General features: G+C 39.4%; 1 protein-coding gene and 1 pseudogene across 6 annotated transcripts in view; one reads left to right on the top strand and one right to left on the bottom strand.

The window, feature by feature from the left end:
• Positions 1–13,160, bottom strand: part of ARNT (aryl hydrocarbon receptor nuclear translocator) — a 79,964-nt gene that overhangs the window by 2,940 nt on the left and 63,864 nt on the right. For 2 of the 6 annotated variants that reach the window (XR_008417391.1, XR_008417392.1), the window contains exons 14-22: positions 10,008–10,159; positions 6,302–6,412; positions 6,031–6,103; positions 5,765–5,888; positions 5,486–5,588; positions 4,956–5,103; positions 3,575–3,737; positions 2,774–2,940; positions 1,961–2,060 (exon numbers count right to left, since the gene is read on the bottom strand). Coding sequence is in view for 4 of the 6 variants with exons in the window: in XM_019432851.2 (XP_019288396.1) it covers positions 1,971–2,060; positions 2,774–2,940; positions 3,575–3,737; positions 4,956–5,103; positions 5,486–5,588; positions 5,765–5,888; positions 6,031–6,103; positions 6,302–6,412; positions 10,008–10,159 (1,131 nt within the window). In the remaining 2 variants the exon portion in view is untranslated. Of the gene's footprint in view, positions 1–32; positions 2,061–2,773; positions 2,941–3,574; positions 3,738–4,955; positions 5,104–5,485; positions 5,589–5,764; positions 5,889–6,030; positions 6,104–6,301; positions 6,413–10,007; positions 10,160–13,160 lie in introns of those variants that run through there. The other 4 variants (XM_019432851.2, XM_053889936.1, XM_019432854.2 and 1 more) reach the window with 3 other exon arrangements.
• On the top strand, positions 12,300–13,128 carry LOC109257024 (40S ribosomal protein S3a-like; annotated as a pseudogene).

Here is a 13,160-nt window from a genome sequence, read left to right as displayed (position 1 = left end):
AGCCGCAATCAAGATCACACAACACAAGAACGTTTACAAAAGGAAAAAATATTTTGTTTTAAAATCTTTGCTACATGTCATTATTTTTGCCACTGTAAAGCTCAGCACAGATGCCAGCAGTACAGAAATGGCCAACAAGAAAAAAAAAAAAAAAACAACAATCAAAAATAAAACCCTGAAGGAAAAGCAGAAACAAAACCCCAGAGCATCTTCTCCCTCCCCTCTCCTTCCCCAAAAGCCCTATAATAACTGTACAATATTATAGTCCTGATCACATTTAAAAACAATTATTAAAAACAAGGATTCCATTGGAAACTCAACTTTTTGGCTTGTTAAACTGTGATATAAATATATATGTATACGGTATGTGTGCACATAGAATAAAAAAATAAACTGTCTCCTTTTCAACTCCACTACCTGGCACCAGACTGGAGACAAAAGGGAGAGAAACCCAGTAATGATGTTCTCTCAGCCTCTCTAAGGCCATCTATGCCCCTCAGTCTCCTATGGCTACGTTTAATATGTCTTCTCCTTATTAATTCAGTCTTGCACTTAAGATACTGGCCTGAGCCAATTAAAAAAAAAAAAAGTGGCTGATACACATGACTGTTACCTGAGGAAGGTAGAGAGAGAGTAGTAACCTGTATCTGCATTTATATGGCTATAGTTAACTCTGTGACCCTGTTAGAATGGGAGTCCAGGCCCCACCTATCACATGGATTCATACTCTTGTATCATAGCAAAATCTAATCTTAAGATTGGAGGGAGCAAAGAGGAAGAACTATAGGTCCAAAACAGACCCAAGTCTCAGTTTCTAGTCAGACTGAACTGGGAATGGGATGAAGGAGGCTACTTTGCAAGACATGGTATTTGGTTTAAACTCCAGCAGTGAAGATTTCCCTGGGACTGCTAATCCAAGAAGTTGAGTTTCCATGCAGAAATAACCTCTACAGAACACACATCATATGTGATTCTGACAGAAAAATGCAGCAAGTATGGCCAAGTATGGGGCTTTTAAAAGGGGGTTATCTTCCCACCCTAAACATCTGTAATGTTTCCAGATCTACTCTATAAGGTGAGAGCACCAAAAGCGGGAATGACCCAGCTTTACTACTAAATATGTTCGATGAGAGACCAACCACATCAAAAGACTTTATATATCTGCTTACAGTTGCATATTGGCTGGGCATAGATGTAAGTGCAGCAAAGACATTTATTTAAATACTCTTTGGCTGCAATACTAAGTGGAAAATACCTAGAAGATTAACTCCTTAGGACTCTTTGAAAATTACATGGAAAAACAAAGATAAAATCTGAGACAAATTTTGCATAACTCCCTAATAGGGAGAAACAGACACAGAAACACACATGTGCACACACATACCGCGTACACACGTGTGCCCACACGCATATGCGTGCGCGCGCGCACACACACACACACACACACACACACACTCTTTCCTTCTCCCTCTCTCACTTCCTCACTCACCAGGCAGCAGAAAGAGCCTATGCTCACTTCCTAAAGCCATACAAGTATATGTAACCTACCATGTTTCATGGTCCTCAGATATGAGGATATTTCTCCTCCCCCTAACCGTATTCAGAATTTCTTTCCAAAACAAACCACAGTATCCAAGGCAAATAGTGGATGAATAGATGTCAGGTTCTCTAACCTGCCTATTGACCCTAGCACAAATCATTTCTGCATAAATCTCTGGTCAGGAGGTGTAAGGAAAGGCATTCTTAACTTCACCCAGCCTCAGTTTTTCAAAGATCCCCAAAGCCTTCAGGATTCACCCCATTTCTTCTCAGAGGCAGGAAGGCAAGGAAAGGCCAGAAGGGGAAGGGGCACACATTAGGGGTGAGGGAAGGGAAGGGAGAGGGACTTTTATTCTCTTTACAGGAAGATTTGCTTTTTAAAAACAAACTGTGACTTTCCTCCCCCACCCCTTATCCTCACCCCAATAGTTCTATTCTGAAAAGGAGGGAAACATAGTTAGGTCAGGAAATTCTTCGTTGTTGTAGCTGTTGCTCTGGTCTCCCAGCATGGACAGCATCTCCTAATAAGAGAAAAAAACAAGTCTGGGTCACACACCTTAATAATCCCTTACATGTACTGAGCTTCTTCCCAATATTCTCCTAAACCCAACGCCCCTGGCCCCACAGTGTCTGTGGGGCTGAATGCCCTGAGCCTTCCCTACTCCCAGCAACTCTCAGACTCCTTTATGACAACTTTGTTTCCCAATCCCTTTTCTGGCTTCTTCCTACAGTTCCACATTTTCCTTCTTTTCTAGTCCTCCCATATTTTCAAAAGGAGAAAAATCTGCTTGCCACATTTCACATAACCCCCTGTGCACATATATGGAGTATCTCTGATCCTATTTGTTTTCCACCAAAACCTGCTTTGCCTCTTTCAACCTCTGTCTTAAACACCTCTTCCTTTGTCCCAAGATTACTCCAATTGCTCTTGCAGTCCCCTCATGACTTAGGTAAATGGGTCTTTAGAGCTATAATCAGTATGTTTACACTCAAGCTACTGTGCAGTGGGGATGTGGCTCTCCTGGAATGGCTAAAATGACTTCCTTAAACATCTTCGCATCACTAACGATGTGCATCACACAGTAAGTTCCAGTTAATGACATTTACCTCTACAAGTCCCCACTCTGTTTTCTCCTACGTACTCCCAAACACCTCAATCCATGCTTCCTTCTCTGTCTCTGCTCTCTGTTTCTCTTCCAGTTTCTAACTTTCTGAAGTCTTTTCACCCTCTCACCTGGAAGACCTCAGGCTGGCCAGGTTGCTGTGCTGATGGCTGTTGAACATGTTGCTCGCTAGAACTCGAGCGATGATGAGGCTGCTGGCCCTGCCACTGTGGCCAGACACTTACACCCTCTGCTGTCCGTGTCTGGAATTGTCCTGTAGTCTGTCCAGTCTCAGGAGCTAGAAATACAGCAAGGAAGGACAAACAACTTTAAGCTACTAATTCCACTGGAGAGGAGAAACTATCAATGCCTCTTTTATTTTAAACCCAGCCCCAGATTAATTTTTCTTCTCTGGGTAGCCTTTCCCAAGAGTCTTTTGATCATTTAGATTAAATTTGCATATTATTTAATGTATAATAACTTACAAACTTTTTAATACACGATAAAGTCTTTTTCATGGGGGTATGTTTTAAATTCCAAATGGACCATCACCTGATTTCCCCATAATGAGGTCAGTGCATCCAGGACACAAGAAACTTTGAACCACCAAATTCTTTCTCTTTAGTAGTGTGATTTTCCTGTTACCCTCCTTTCTTTGTTATTATTGTTGTTACTGTTGTTTTGAGAGAGAGAGAGAGAGAGAGAGAGAGAGAGAGACAGACAGACAGACAGACAGGGAGAGTGTGCAAGTGAGGGAGGCAGAGAGAGAGGGAGAGAGAGAGAATCCCAAGCAGGCTCTGTGCCCAGCACAGAGCCCCACGCGGCATCATCTCACAACCGTGAGATCATGATCTGAGCAGAAATCAAGAGTCAGATGCTTAACCGACTGAACCGCCCAGGCACCCCCGCCCTCCTTTCTAATCTGAACTCACCAAAGTTGGATCCACGATTGGTGAGACTAGGGTAGGCAGCAGCACCAGGTGACGCAGTTGAAGCACCAGGGAGGGACATGGGGCTGAAGGAGGACGGAGTCTGAAAGCTGCCCACACCAAACTGGGAAGAACGAGTCTTGGCTGTAGCCTGAGTAGCCACCTGCTGAAAGAGAGAAACATTATTGTACATGCCATTCCTATGAGTCAACCCTCTGTCAATCACTGGATTTCTTCTGAGCCAAGCTCATCATTTATTTTTTACTCTATACTTCTTCTTATGTATGTATATATCTATAATTTACACCCAAGTTAGTTAGCACAGAGTTCAATAATGTTTTCAGGAGTACATTCCAGTGATTCATCCCCTAGGTACAACACCCAGTGCCCATCCCAACAATTGTCTTCCTTACTGCCCCTTACCCATTTAGGCCATCCCCCCACCCAGAGCCCCTCCAGAACCTTCAGTTTGTTCTCTGTATTTAAGAGTCACTCTATATTTCTTCCAATTAATGCCAATCTCCTATGACAAAGTACAAAACAAAAACAACAACAACAAAAACCACAAAGAACTATGGGACTAATAAACTATACATTCAGAGTTGTGAGAATTTTTTCCAGTTATTTTCTTACACACTCTTTTATGCATTTGAGATCATACTTCATATAACAATTTTGTAGTATGCTTTTTGGTTGGGGATTTTTTATTTAAAATATTACTGTGTTGGGGTGCCTGGGTGGCTCAGTTGGTTAAGCATCCAACTCTGATTTCGGCTCAGGTCACGATCTTGCAGTTCATGAGTTCGAGACCCATGTCAGGCTCTCCGCTGACAGTGTGGAGCCTGCTTGGGATCCTCTCTCTCCCTCTCTCTCTGCCCCTCCCCCACTGGCATGCATGTGCTCTCTCAAAATAATAAACTTAAAAAATCACTGTGCTATATAAGCATACATGAATATATGAAACAATAGTAGCTTTAATCTTAACATATATATATGTTATATAAGGTTTTTCAACACATTTTTTTGGTAAATAGATATCATTGCATGTAAATTAGTAGTTTTCTCCTTTGCTCCTGTACTTTGCAGTACTAACCAAAATGGAAACTCAGAATTGATTCCAAAACAAATATGTAAATGAAACCTGTTTAACATGTTCTTCTATATGAGCAATTCTGATTTAAAGTGAATATGTGAAAACCACAAACTCTGATATTTGGGGATTATCTATTATTTTAATTATTTAGCTACTCCCAACAAAAAGAAAAATTGGAAGGTAGGGGCTGGGAAGAAGACTTCTAAGACAGATGACAATAATTTTACATATGGACAAAAGCCCAAACAAATAAACAAAAACTAGTACATAGGGGACAGACAGACACTTTACCTGGGCAGAGAAGCCTGGGCGGGTGCTAGGGGTCCAAGTTGGGGCTGCTCCTTGGGGTGGGTTGGAGTGGCGGGAAATCTGGGCCAACATCTGCCCTGCAGAAGCTGATGGCTGGACGATGGTTACAGGAGAGGCCAGACCACTATTTCTAGGAATGAACACATAGTGCAGTAAAAGATTAAAAGGATGGGTTTACCACAAAATCTAGGTATCACAGGACAATCTAGTACTATCCCTAGATCCCCTTGACTTCTCTGGGATTAAGGAATTCTTAATAACAGAATTTGAAAAAGATGAGAAAACTGACAGTCACACACTGATCTGGACACAGAGAGATGGAACCTATAACATAGCAACAGGACAGGTGCAAAGAAATAGGAGGAAGAAAAGCCAGCTTGCCTTGTCTTAAGCCCTACAAGTTCCACTGCTTTGTCTGAAATAACCAGAGAAACTAGGGAAGAACAAAACTTGGATTCAGCAACTGAATGCCTCAGTTGCCCCCTAAAGCAGCACATACATAAAGGGCTCACCTGAAATTCTCTGCCGGCCGGGGGGTAGGAGGGAATGTGTTGCCCTGTGAGAATAGCTGTTGGGTAGCAGGGACAGTGCTGGAGGAGATGCCTTTACTCTGATCTGTGGACCAAAAGGAGCGGGGGGAGGGCCAGTCAAGGGGCTGTAGTACATTAGTTCAGCAAGTTCCTATTTACTCATGAGGTATTATGATTAAGTAGAAAGATGTTGGGCAGTAGTAGGCACATCAGTAAGTGATCTAAATGAGAATTTAAGAGGAGAATGAGGAAGAAACATACCTGCATTGATGTTAGAGTAGATTTCTGAAAATCTTGGATCTCTATCCTGGGCAAACAGACTATCTGACTTCTCAAGGGGCTTACTGTGTTCTGGCCCTGTGGTTGTTACAGGCTGAACAGAAACCTGTGGGATACGATGATAAAAACAACCATGAAAAATGTAACATGACAATTCAATAACCCTAACATTCACATACACTCTAACTGGCACTAGGGGACATTTCCTAAGGAAATGCTCATGCCTCTTCAAAAAAAGACACACTTACCTGGGAATGATTGTAGCCAGCCAGTCCATCTCTTCCTGATACCACATCCAATTCTGTTTGCTGTTGCTGCTGCCTATATGTTTAAAGGCCAGGAAGAAGAGAAAGATTATTTTTATTTTTATTTTTTTAAATAAATCTGGGGAAAAAATCTCCCCTGGCCAGCAGAGAATTTCAGGTAAGTCCCTGAAAGCAAACAAACAAACAAACAAATGGGACTGCAGATACCCACTACCCAGGCTCATCAATAAAGAATTCTTCTACCATTTCTCACCTGGATGCCAACTGCCCTGAGCCCATCTCCAAGGGTAAATTAGCTGTGGGACCTAGCTGTGGTCTCTGGATTGTGTTGGACAGTGTAGGCCTTGGTTCCTGGCTGGAGTTCCTGGGAAAATGGGACAGCAGACAGAACAGAGGGGAATAAAAGGGTCAGGCACTGTTTGAACATAAAGCTATATACATTTACTTACAGGTGAGGCAATAACTAATAAATTCCACTTAGAAGTCTAATCCTTTAAATAACCTGTGACTTCAGATTCAGCAAATACTTCATACCATGGACAACAAGGTACAAATAAAAACTGTGTCCCATGGCACAAAGGTTTATCCTGTTTGGGTTTAAACTCCTTCTAGGTATACAATACCTAGTTGGTATACATGTGTATATCCATACACTGAGTTTTTAAAAAGCGTAAGTAAAAAAACTGACAATACATACACAAACATCAACAAAGGCTCTTTTGGGGGACACCTGGCTAGCTAAGTCAGTAAAGCATGAGACTCCATCTCAGCGCTAGGAGTTCAAGCCCCACAGTGGGCACAGAGTCTACTAAATAAATAAATAAATAAATACCACAAAGAGTCTTTTTGGATAGTGAGAAAATTTTCCCCTCTCTTTATAAGTTTTCCATGCTTTCCAAATTTTATGTAAAAATATTTATTTTAAAAATATTAAGAATTAATTAAAATAAATAGTGGTGGGGAAAACAGTATGTAAAAATGAGGAACACCATTATTTCCAGAAACAAGTTCTTAAAAGGACTGAAAATTTTCTAAATTTAAACAAAATGGAGACACAAAACAACGGTTGTTCTGTAATATAAAGATGCAAAAACAAAAAGAAAATTACAGTGAACATGACCATATATCCGAGTCCTGAGTAAATAGAAATTTCTAACTCAATCCACTCTGTTATACTAATTAGAAAAGAATATTAAAAGACCTAAAATTAGAAGGACACAGACTCAGCATTGTCACAAGGTATTTGATAATTATTTCTAAGCATATCTTCAAGAGCTAAGCTCAAGGGCAATTCTTTTTTTTTTTTTTTTAATATATGAAATTTATTGTCAAATTGGTTTCCATACAACACCCAGTGCTCATCCCAAAAGGTGCCCTCCTCAATACCCATCACCCACCCTCCCCTCCCTCCCACCCCCCATCAACCCTCAGTTTGTTCTCACTTTTTAACAGTCTCCTATGCTTTGGCTCTCTCCCACTCTAACCTCTTTTTTTTTTTTTTCCTTCCCCTCCCCCATGGGTTTCTGTTACGTTTCTCAGGATCCACATAAGAGTGAAACCATATGGTATCTGTCTTTCTCTGTATGGCTTATTTCACTTAGCATCACACTCTCCAGTTCCATCCACGTTGCTACAAAAGGCCGTATTTCATTCTTTCTCATTGCCACGTAGTATTCCATTGTGTATATAAACCACAATTTCTTTATCCATTCATCAGTTGATGGACATTTAGGCTCTTTCCATAATTTGGCTATTGTTGAGAGTGCTGCTATAAACATTGGGGTACAAGTGCCCCTATGCATCAGTACTCCTGTATCCCTTGGATAAATTCCTAGCAGTGCTATTGCTGGGTCATAGGGTAGGTCTATTTTTAATTTTCTGAGGAACCTCCACACTGCTTTCCAGAGCGGCTGCACCAATTTGCATTCCCACCAACAGTGCAAGAGGGTTCCCGTTTCTCCACATCCTCTCCAGCATCTATAGTCTCCTGATTTGTTCATTTTGGCCACTCTGACTGGCGTGAGGTGATATCTGAGTGTGGTTTTGATTTGTATTTCCCTGATAAGGAGCGACGTTGAACATCTTTTCATGTGCCTGTTGGCCATCCGGATGTCTTCTTTAGAGAAGTGTCTATTCATGTTTTCTGCCCATTTCTTCACTGGGTTATTTGTTTTTCGGGTGTGGAGTTTGGTGAGCTCTTTATAGATTTTGGATACTAGCCCTTTGTCCGATGTGTCATTTGCAAATATCTTTTCCCATTCCGTTGGTTGCCTTTTAGTTTTGTTGGTTGTTTCCTTTGCTGTGCAGAAGCTTTTTATCTTCATAAGGTCCCAGTAATTCACTTTTGCTTTTAATTCCCTTGCCTTTGGGGATTCAAGGGCAATTCTATATAGCTAGACTAAGTGGAAAAGTAGTAACCTGACAACTGACATCCACTTATAATAAAAAAGATAGTAAGAATGTGGAGAAACTGGAATCCTCATTAAATTGCTGATGGAAATGTAAAAGGGTACTGAAGCTTTGGAAAACAGTTTGGCAATTCCTCAAAAAACTAAACACAGAGTTACCAAGTAACCCAGCAGTTCTACTCTTAGGTATACACCCAAGAGAATAAAAACATCCACATAAAGACTGGTACATAAATGTTCATAGCCATGTTCCAAATAGCCAAAAAGTAGAAATAACCCAATGACCATCAACTAATGAATGGATAAACAAAATGTATCCCCATATAAAGGAATATTATTTGGCAATAAAAAAAATGAAGTACAGATAAATGCTACAAGAGAGGACCCTTAAAACATTATACTAAGCGTTAAGAGGCCAGTCATAAAGAATCATGTATTATATGATTCCATGCATATGAAACGTCTAGAATAGACAAATTTATAGAGACCGAGAGTAGATTAGTTGTCATAAGGGCTTGGGAGTGGAGAGGATGACTGTTAATGAGTACAGAATTTCTTTTAGGGGGAATGAGTATGTACTGAAATTAGATTGTGGTAATAGCTGTACAACCCTGTGACATACTAAATAAATTATACACTTTAAATGGGTGAACTATATGGTATATGCAATCTATACCTCAATAAAACTGGTTTTCACAAAGTTGAGGAAGAAAAACTCAAAAAGAAAGGAATCAAGGAATTGAGGAACAGAAACTAACAAAAGTGGACATAGATAGCTCTGCTCTCAGCGATAGTCCATGAGCCAAATCCAGTCCATTGTCTGTTTTTGTAAATCAAAGTCTGTTGGAACATAGCTATCTTTGTTCATTTCATTTGTTTAGGACTCTTTTCATGCTACAATAGCAGAGGTTAGTAATTGCAATAGAGACCATATGCCTCACAAAGCTAAAATAATTATTATCTGTCCTTTTACAAAAAAAGTTTAGAGACACCTGCTCTAGAGGAAAATCCTACCAGAATAGAGCAATAAACATCTTGTAGAAAACAAGATGCTTTCTGGGGGCACCTGGGTGGCTCAGTCGGTTAAACATCCGACTCCGGTTCAGGTCAGGATCCTGCAGTTTGTGAGTTCTAGCCCTCCGTCAGGCTCTGTGCTGACAGCTCAGAGCCTGGAGCTAGCTTTGGTTTCGGTGTCTCCCTCTTTCTCTGCCCTCCCCCGCTTATGCTCCGTTTCTCCCTGTCTCTCAAAAATAAATAATTTTTTAAAAAATTTAAAAAACAAAACAATATCCTTTCTAGAAGGGGATGAAACAAAGTTGAAATACAAACCCTTCACATCTTAGAACCTACTCTTTTAAGCTACTGTTTGTTAAAATCTTATTCTACCTGGATGAATTACTCTAAATTCTGTAGTAAGCTGAAGATGAGGAACTTCAAACTAATGGTGTTTACTACCACAAAAGTAGAAGAGGAGGAGACAGCTTGGTAAGGCTAAGCAGACTTGGCCCAGGAGAAATACCCAATATTGGTAAAGGCCTTTATGGTACATACTTCACATTGGTGTTGGTACAGATGATGTACTCAATTTCATCTGAGTAAGGGTTCTGGAAAGTAAAGGAGCTGGTTCTCATCCAGAGCCATTCCCGGTTCTTAGACCGGAACCGGAACATGACAGACAGCACCTGGCCTTTTAACTTCACCACCTGAAAAAGTTTTCATGCTATCAGTGAAACCCACAAAAAATTTTCTTTAGAATTTTTTTTTAATTTCCCATTTCTACAAACCTAAGATTCTTGTGTCACTGTCCTTGAAATATACCAGTCTCTTTCAATGTTACAGATAAAACAATATGCACAGTGAAAACTGAGTGCTAAATAATGGGAGGTATATTTATTTTCTTCCTAGAGTCCTAAGTAGCTATCTGACCACTTTAGTCAAAGTCAAACAAAAGAAACAATTTTTTCCAGGAGAGTAAAGACTGTTTCCCCACTTCCCTTGGAAAGTCCCGTAAAGATATGTTGATCTAGCTTTACAAGTCTATACTAGAAATTTGTAGTTTGACACTGAAATAGCTTACATGTTGCTCCTCAATCCTAGGTTCTTCCCACTCCAAACCTGAGGACTTCTGTTTTCACAGCATCCATGGAGGTTTCTATTAAAACTAAATTGGCTTTAGTTTTGTTTTGCTTTTGTTTTTTAAAAGAAAGTAATCATGGGGAAAAATTACCTTTGACTCTCCCTCCCTAACAATAAAAAAATAATAATATTTGCAGCTAACATTTATTTTGTACTTACTATACATTGAGCACTGGGCTCTGTGCTTTTCTATTTTTTTTGTTTAGAACATTAACAACATGATAAAAAAGAAATATGAGTTACTGCATTTTAATAATACTAAGCAGCCTTTAACTCTTACATGTGCTCACTGTGTAATATATACAGAATGAATATGACATCTATACACAACTAAGTACTGGCTTTGAAAACCTGCTTATTGCAGTATATATCTATTCCAATGAGGTATAAGCCCAATGCTTCAAAATACATACTTTATATATATATATATATATTTTAAGAAAAAGTGGTAACATTTGTATTTAAGCTGCAAACAGTGTGGAAATAACTGGTGATGTTACAAGCTGACTGAGAAATTATTACAGCAGAAAATGGGACGTACTTCACTTAGTAATAATAAAATGGCACGTTTTATACACACACACACACACACACATACACACACACACACACCTTGTACAAATCAAGTGTAAAACATTTGGTTACTACAGTAACTCAAATGGAAGAGAAAAAAAGGAAAACAAGCTTCATTGGAAATAACTAAATTTATTACTGAAAAAGAAATATAAATTCAACTGGACTTAAATAGCAAAATCAGGAAATCAGCAACCAAGTAAGCAGCTGGAGACCACACATTAAAAAGCACCTTTATCTAGGTACTCTAAAGTCACAGTAGCAACTAATGTCAGAATAATAACTTTGAGATTATATAGTGTGTAATGAGTCATTAAAGCTGTTTTGGAATAAACATTTTCCACAAGAGAGAAAATAATAGTCTATGGCCAAAAGTGTCAAGAATTCAGAATTCAAGGATTTAAAATATACTGTACAATATCTTCTCACACTAAAGGTCCATGTCCTTAGTTTTGAATGGATTCAACAGAAGTCAGAATGGTTTTCAGAATGGTTTTTCTGAGCCTACACATACACGAAATGTGATTTTTCTGTGAGCTGCAGCTGAGTACAAGGAACTGGTAATGCTGAGGACTCAGGAGACAGAGACATTTCACTGCCATCTTCTGATTTTCTATAGAAGTTGGGTTATACATGGGGCACCTTGGTGGCTCAGTCGGTTGGGCATCCGACTTCGGCTCAGGTCACGATCTCACAGTTTGTGAGTTTGAGTCCCATGTCGGGCTCTGTGCTGACAGCTCAGAGCCTGGAGCCTACTTCAGATTCTGTGTCTCCCTCTCTCTCTGCCCCCTCCCCTGCTAATGCTCTGTCTCTGTCTCTCAAAATGTATAAATGTTTAAAAAAAAAAAAAAAAAAAAAAAAAAAGTTGGACTATGTGCTTTAAATGCATTGCCTTATTTAATATTCCCAACAATCCTCTGAATTTAAGTACTGTTATTATACCTATTGTATTCCTAAGGACATTACTGAGGCTTAAAGAGGGAAATTAGTCTAATATAAGAATGCTTCCTAAAGCCAAATCTGTACCGAAATTAAATTCACCAGATATTTTCAGAATCTAGCGCCTGAAAATAACAATTGAGTCAGCTTACAACTAAGAGTTAACTCTTGCCTTTTGGCTCCCTTAGCAGTGCCATGCAGGCTGGCAAGAACAGACGCTTTATAAAAGGGCAAAAAGGCAGCCAAGAAGAAAGTGGTTGATCCATTTTCTAAGAAAGACTGGTATGATGTGAAGGCACTGGATATAAGAAATACTGGAAAAACACTACTCAAGAGAAATCAAGGAATCAAAATCTCATCTGATGGCCTCAAGGGTCGTGTTTTTGAAGTGAGCCCTGCTGATCTGCCATGAATGATAAAGTTGCATTTATAAAATTCAAGCTAATTACTGAGGATGTTCGGGGCAAAAACTGCCTAATTTCTATGGCATAGATCTTACTCATGAGAAAATGTGTTCCATGGTCAAAAAATGGCAGACAATGATTGAAGCTCATGTTCATGTTGAGACTATTGATGGCTATTTTCTTTGTCTATTTTGTGTTGGTTTCACTAAAAAACACATAAATCAGATTAATTAGAAGACCTCTTATGCTCAGCACCGACAGGTCCGCCAAATTCAGGAAAAGATGGCAGAAATCATAACCTGAGAGGTGCAGACAAATGACTTCAAAGAAATGGTAAATAACTGATTGCAGATAGCATCAGAAAAGACATAGAAAAGGCCTGCCAATCTATTTATCCACTTCATGATGTCTTTAACTGTTAGGTAAAAATGCTGAAGCAGCCCAAGTTTGAATTGGAAACGCTCATGGAGCTTCATGGTGAAGGAATTAGTTTTGAAAAAGCCACTGGGGATAAGACTGGTACTAAAGTGGGACAAGCTGGTGGATATGAGAATATCTACAAAATCTGTTTAAAATTCAGACATTTAATGGTGACAAAAAATCTTACTTGTGATGTTTAAAAAAAAAAAGCCATTGACTCTTACTTATCTAT

The sequence above is a fragment of the Panthera pardus genome, unplaced genomic scaffold (genome assembly GCF_024362965.1).
Source record: "Panthera pardus isolate Hobbes unplaced genomic scaffold, ASM2436296v1 HiC_scaffold_11, whole genome shotgun sequence".
Taxonomy (NCBI): domain Eukaryota; kingdom Metazoa; phylum Chordata; class Mammalia; order Carnivora; family Felidae; genus Panthera; species Panthera pardus.
Note: the sequence above shows the minus strand (reverse complement) of the source record. Positions and strands in the feature narration are given on the sequence as shown.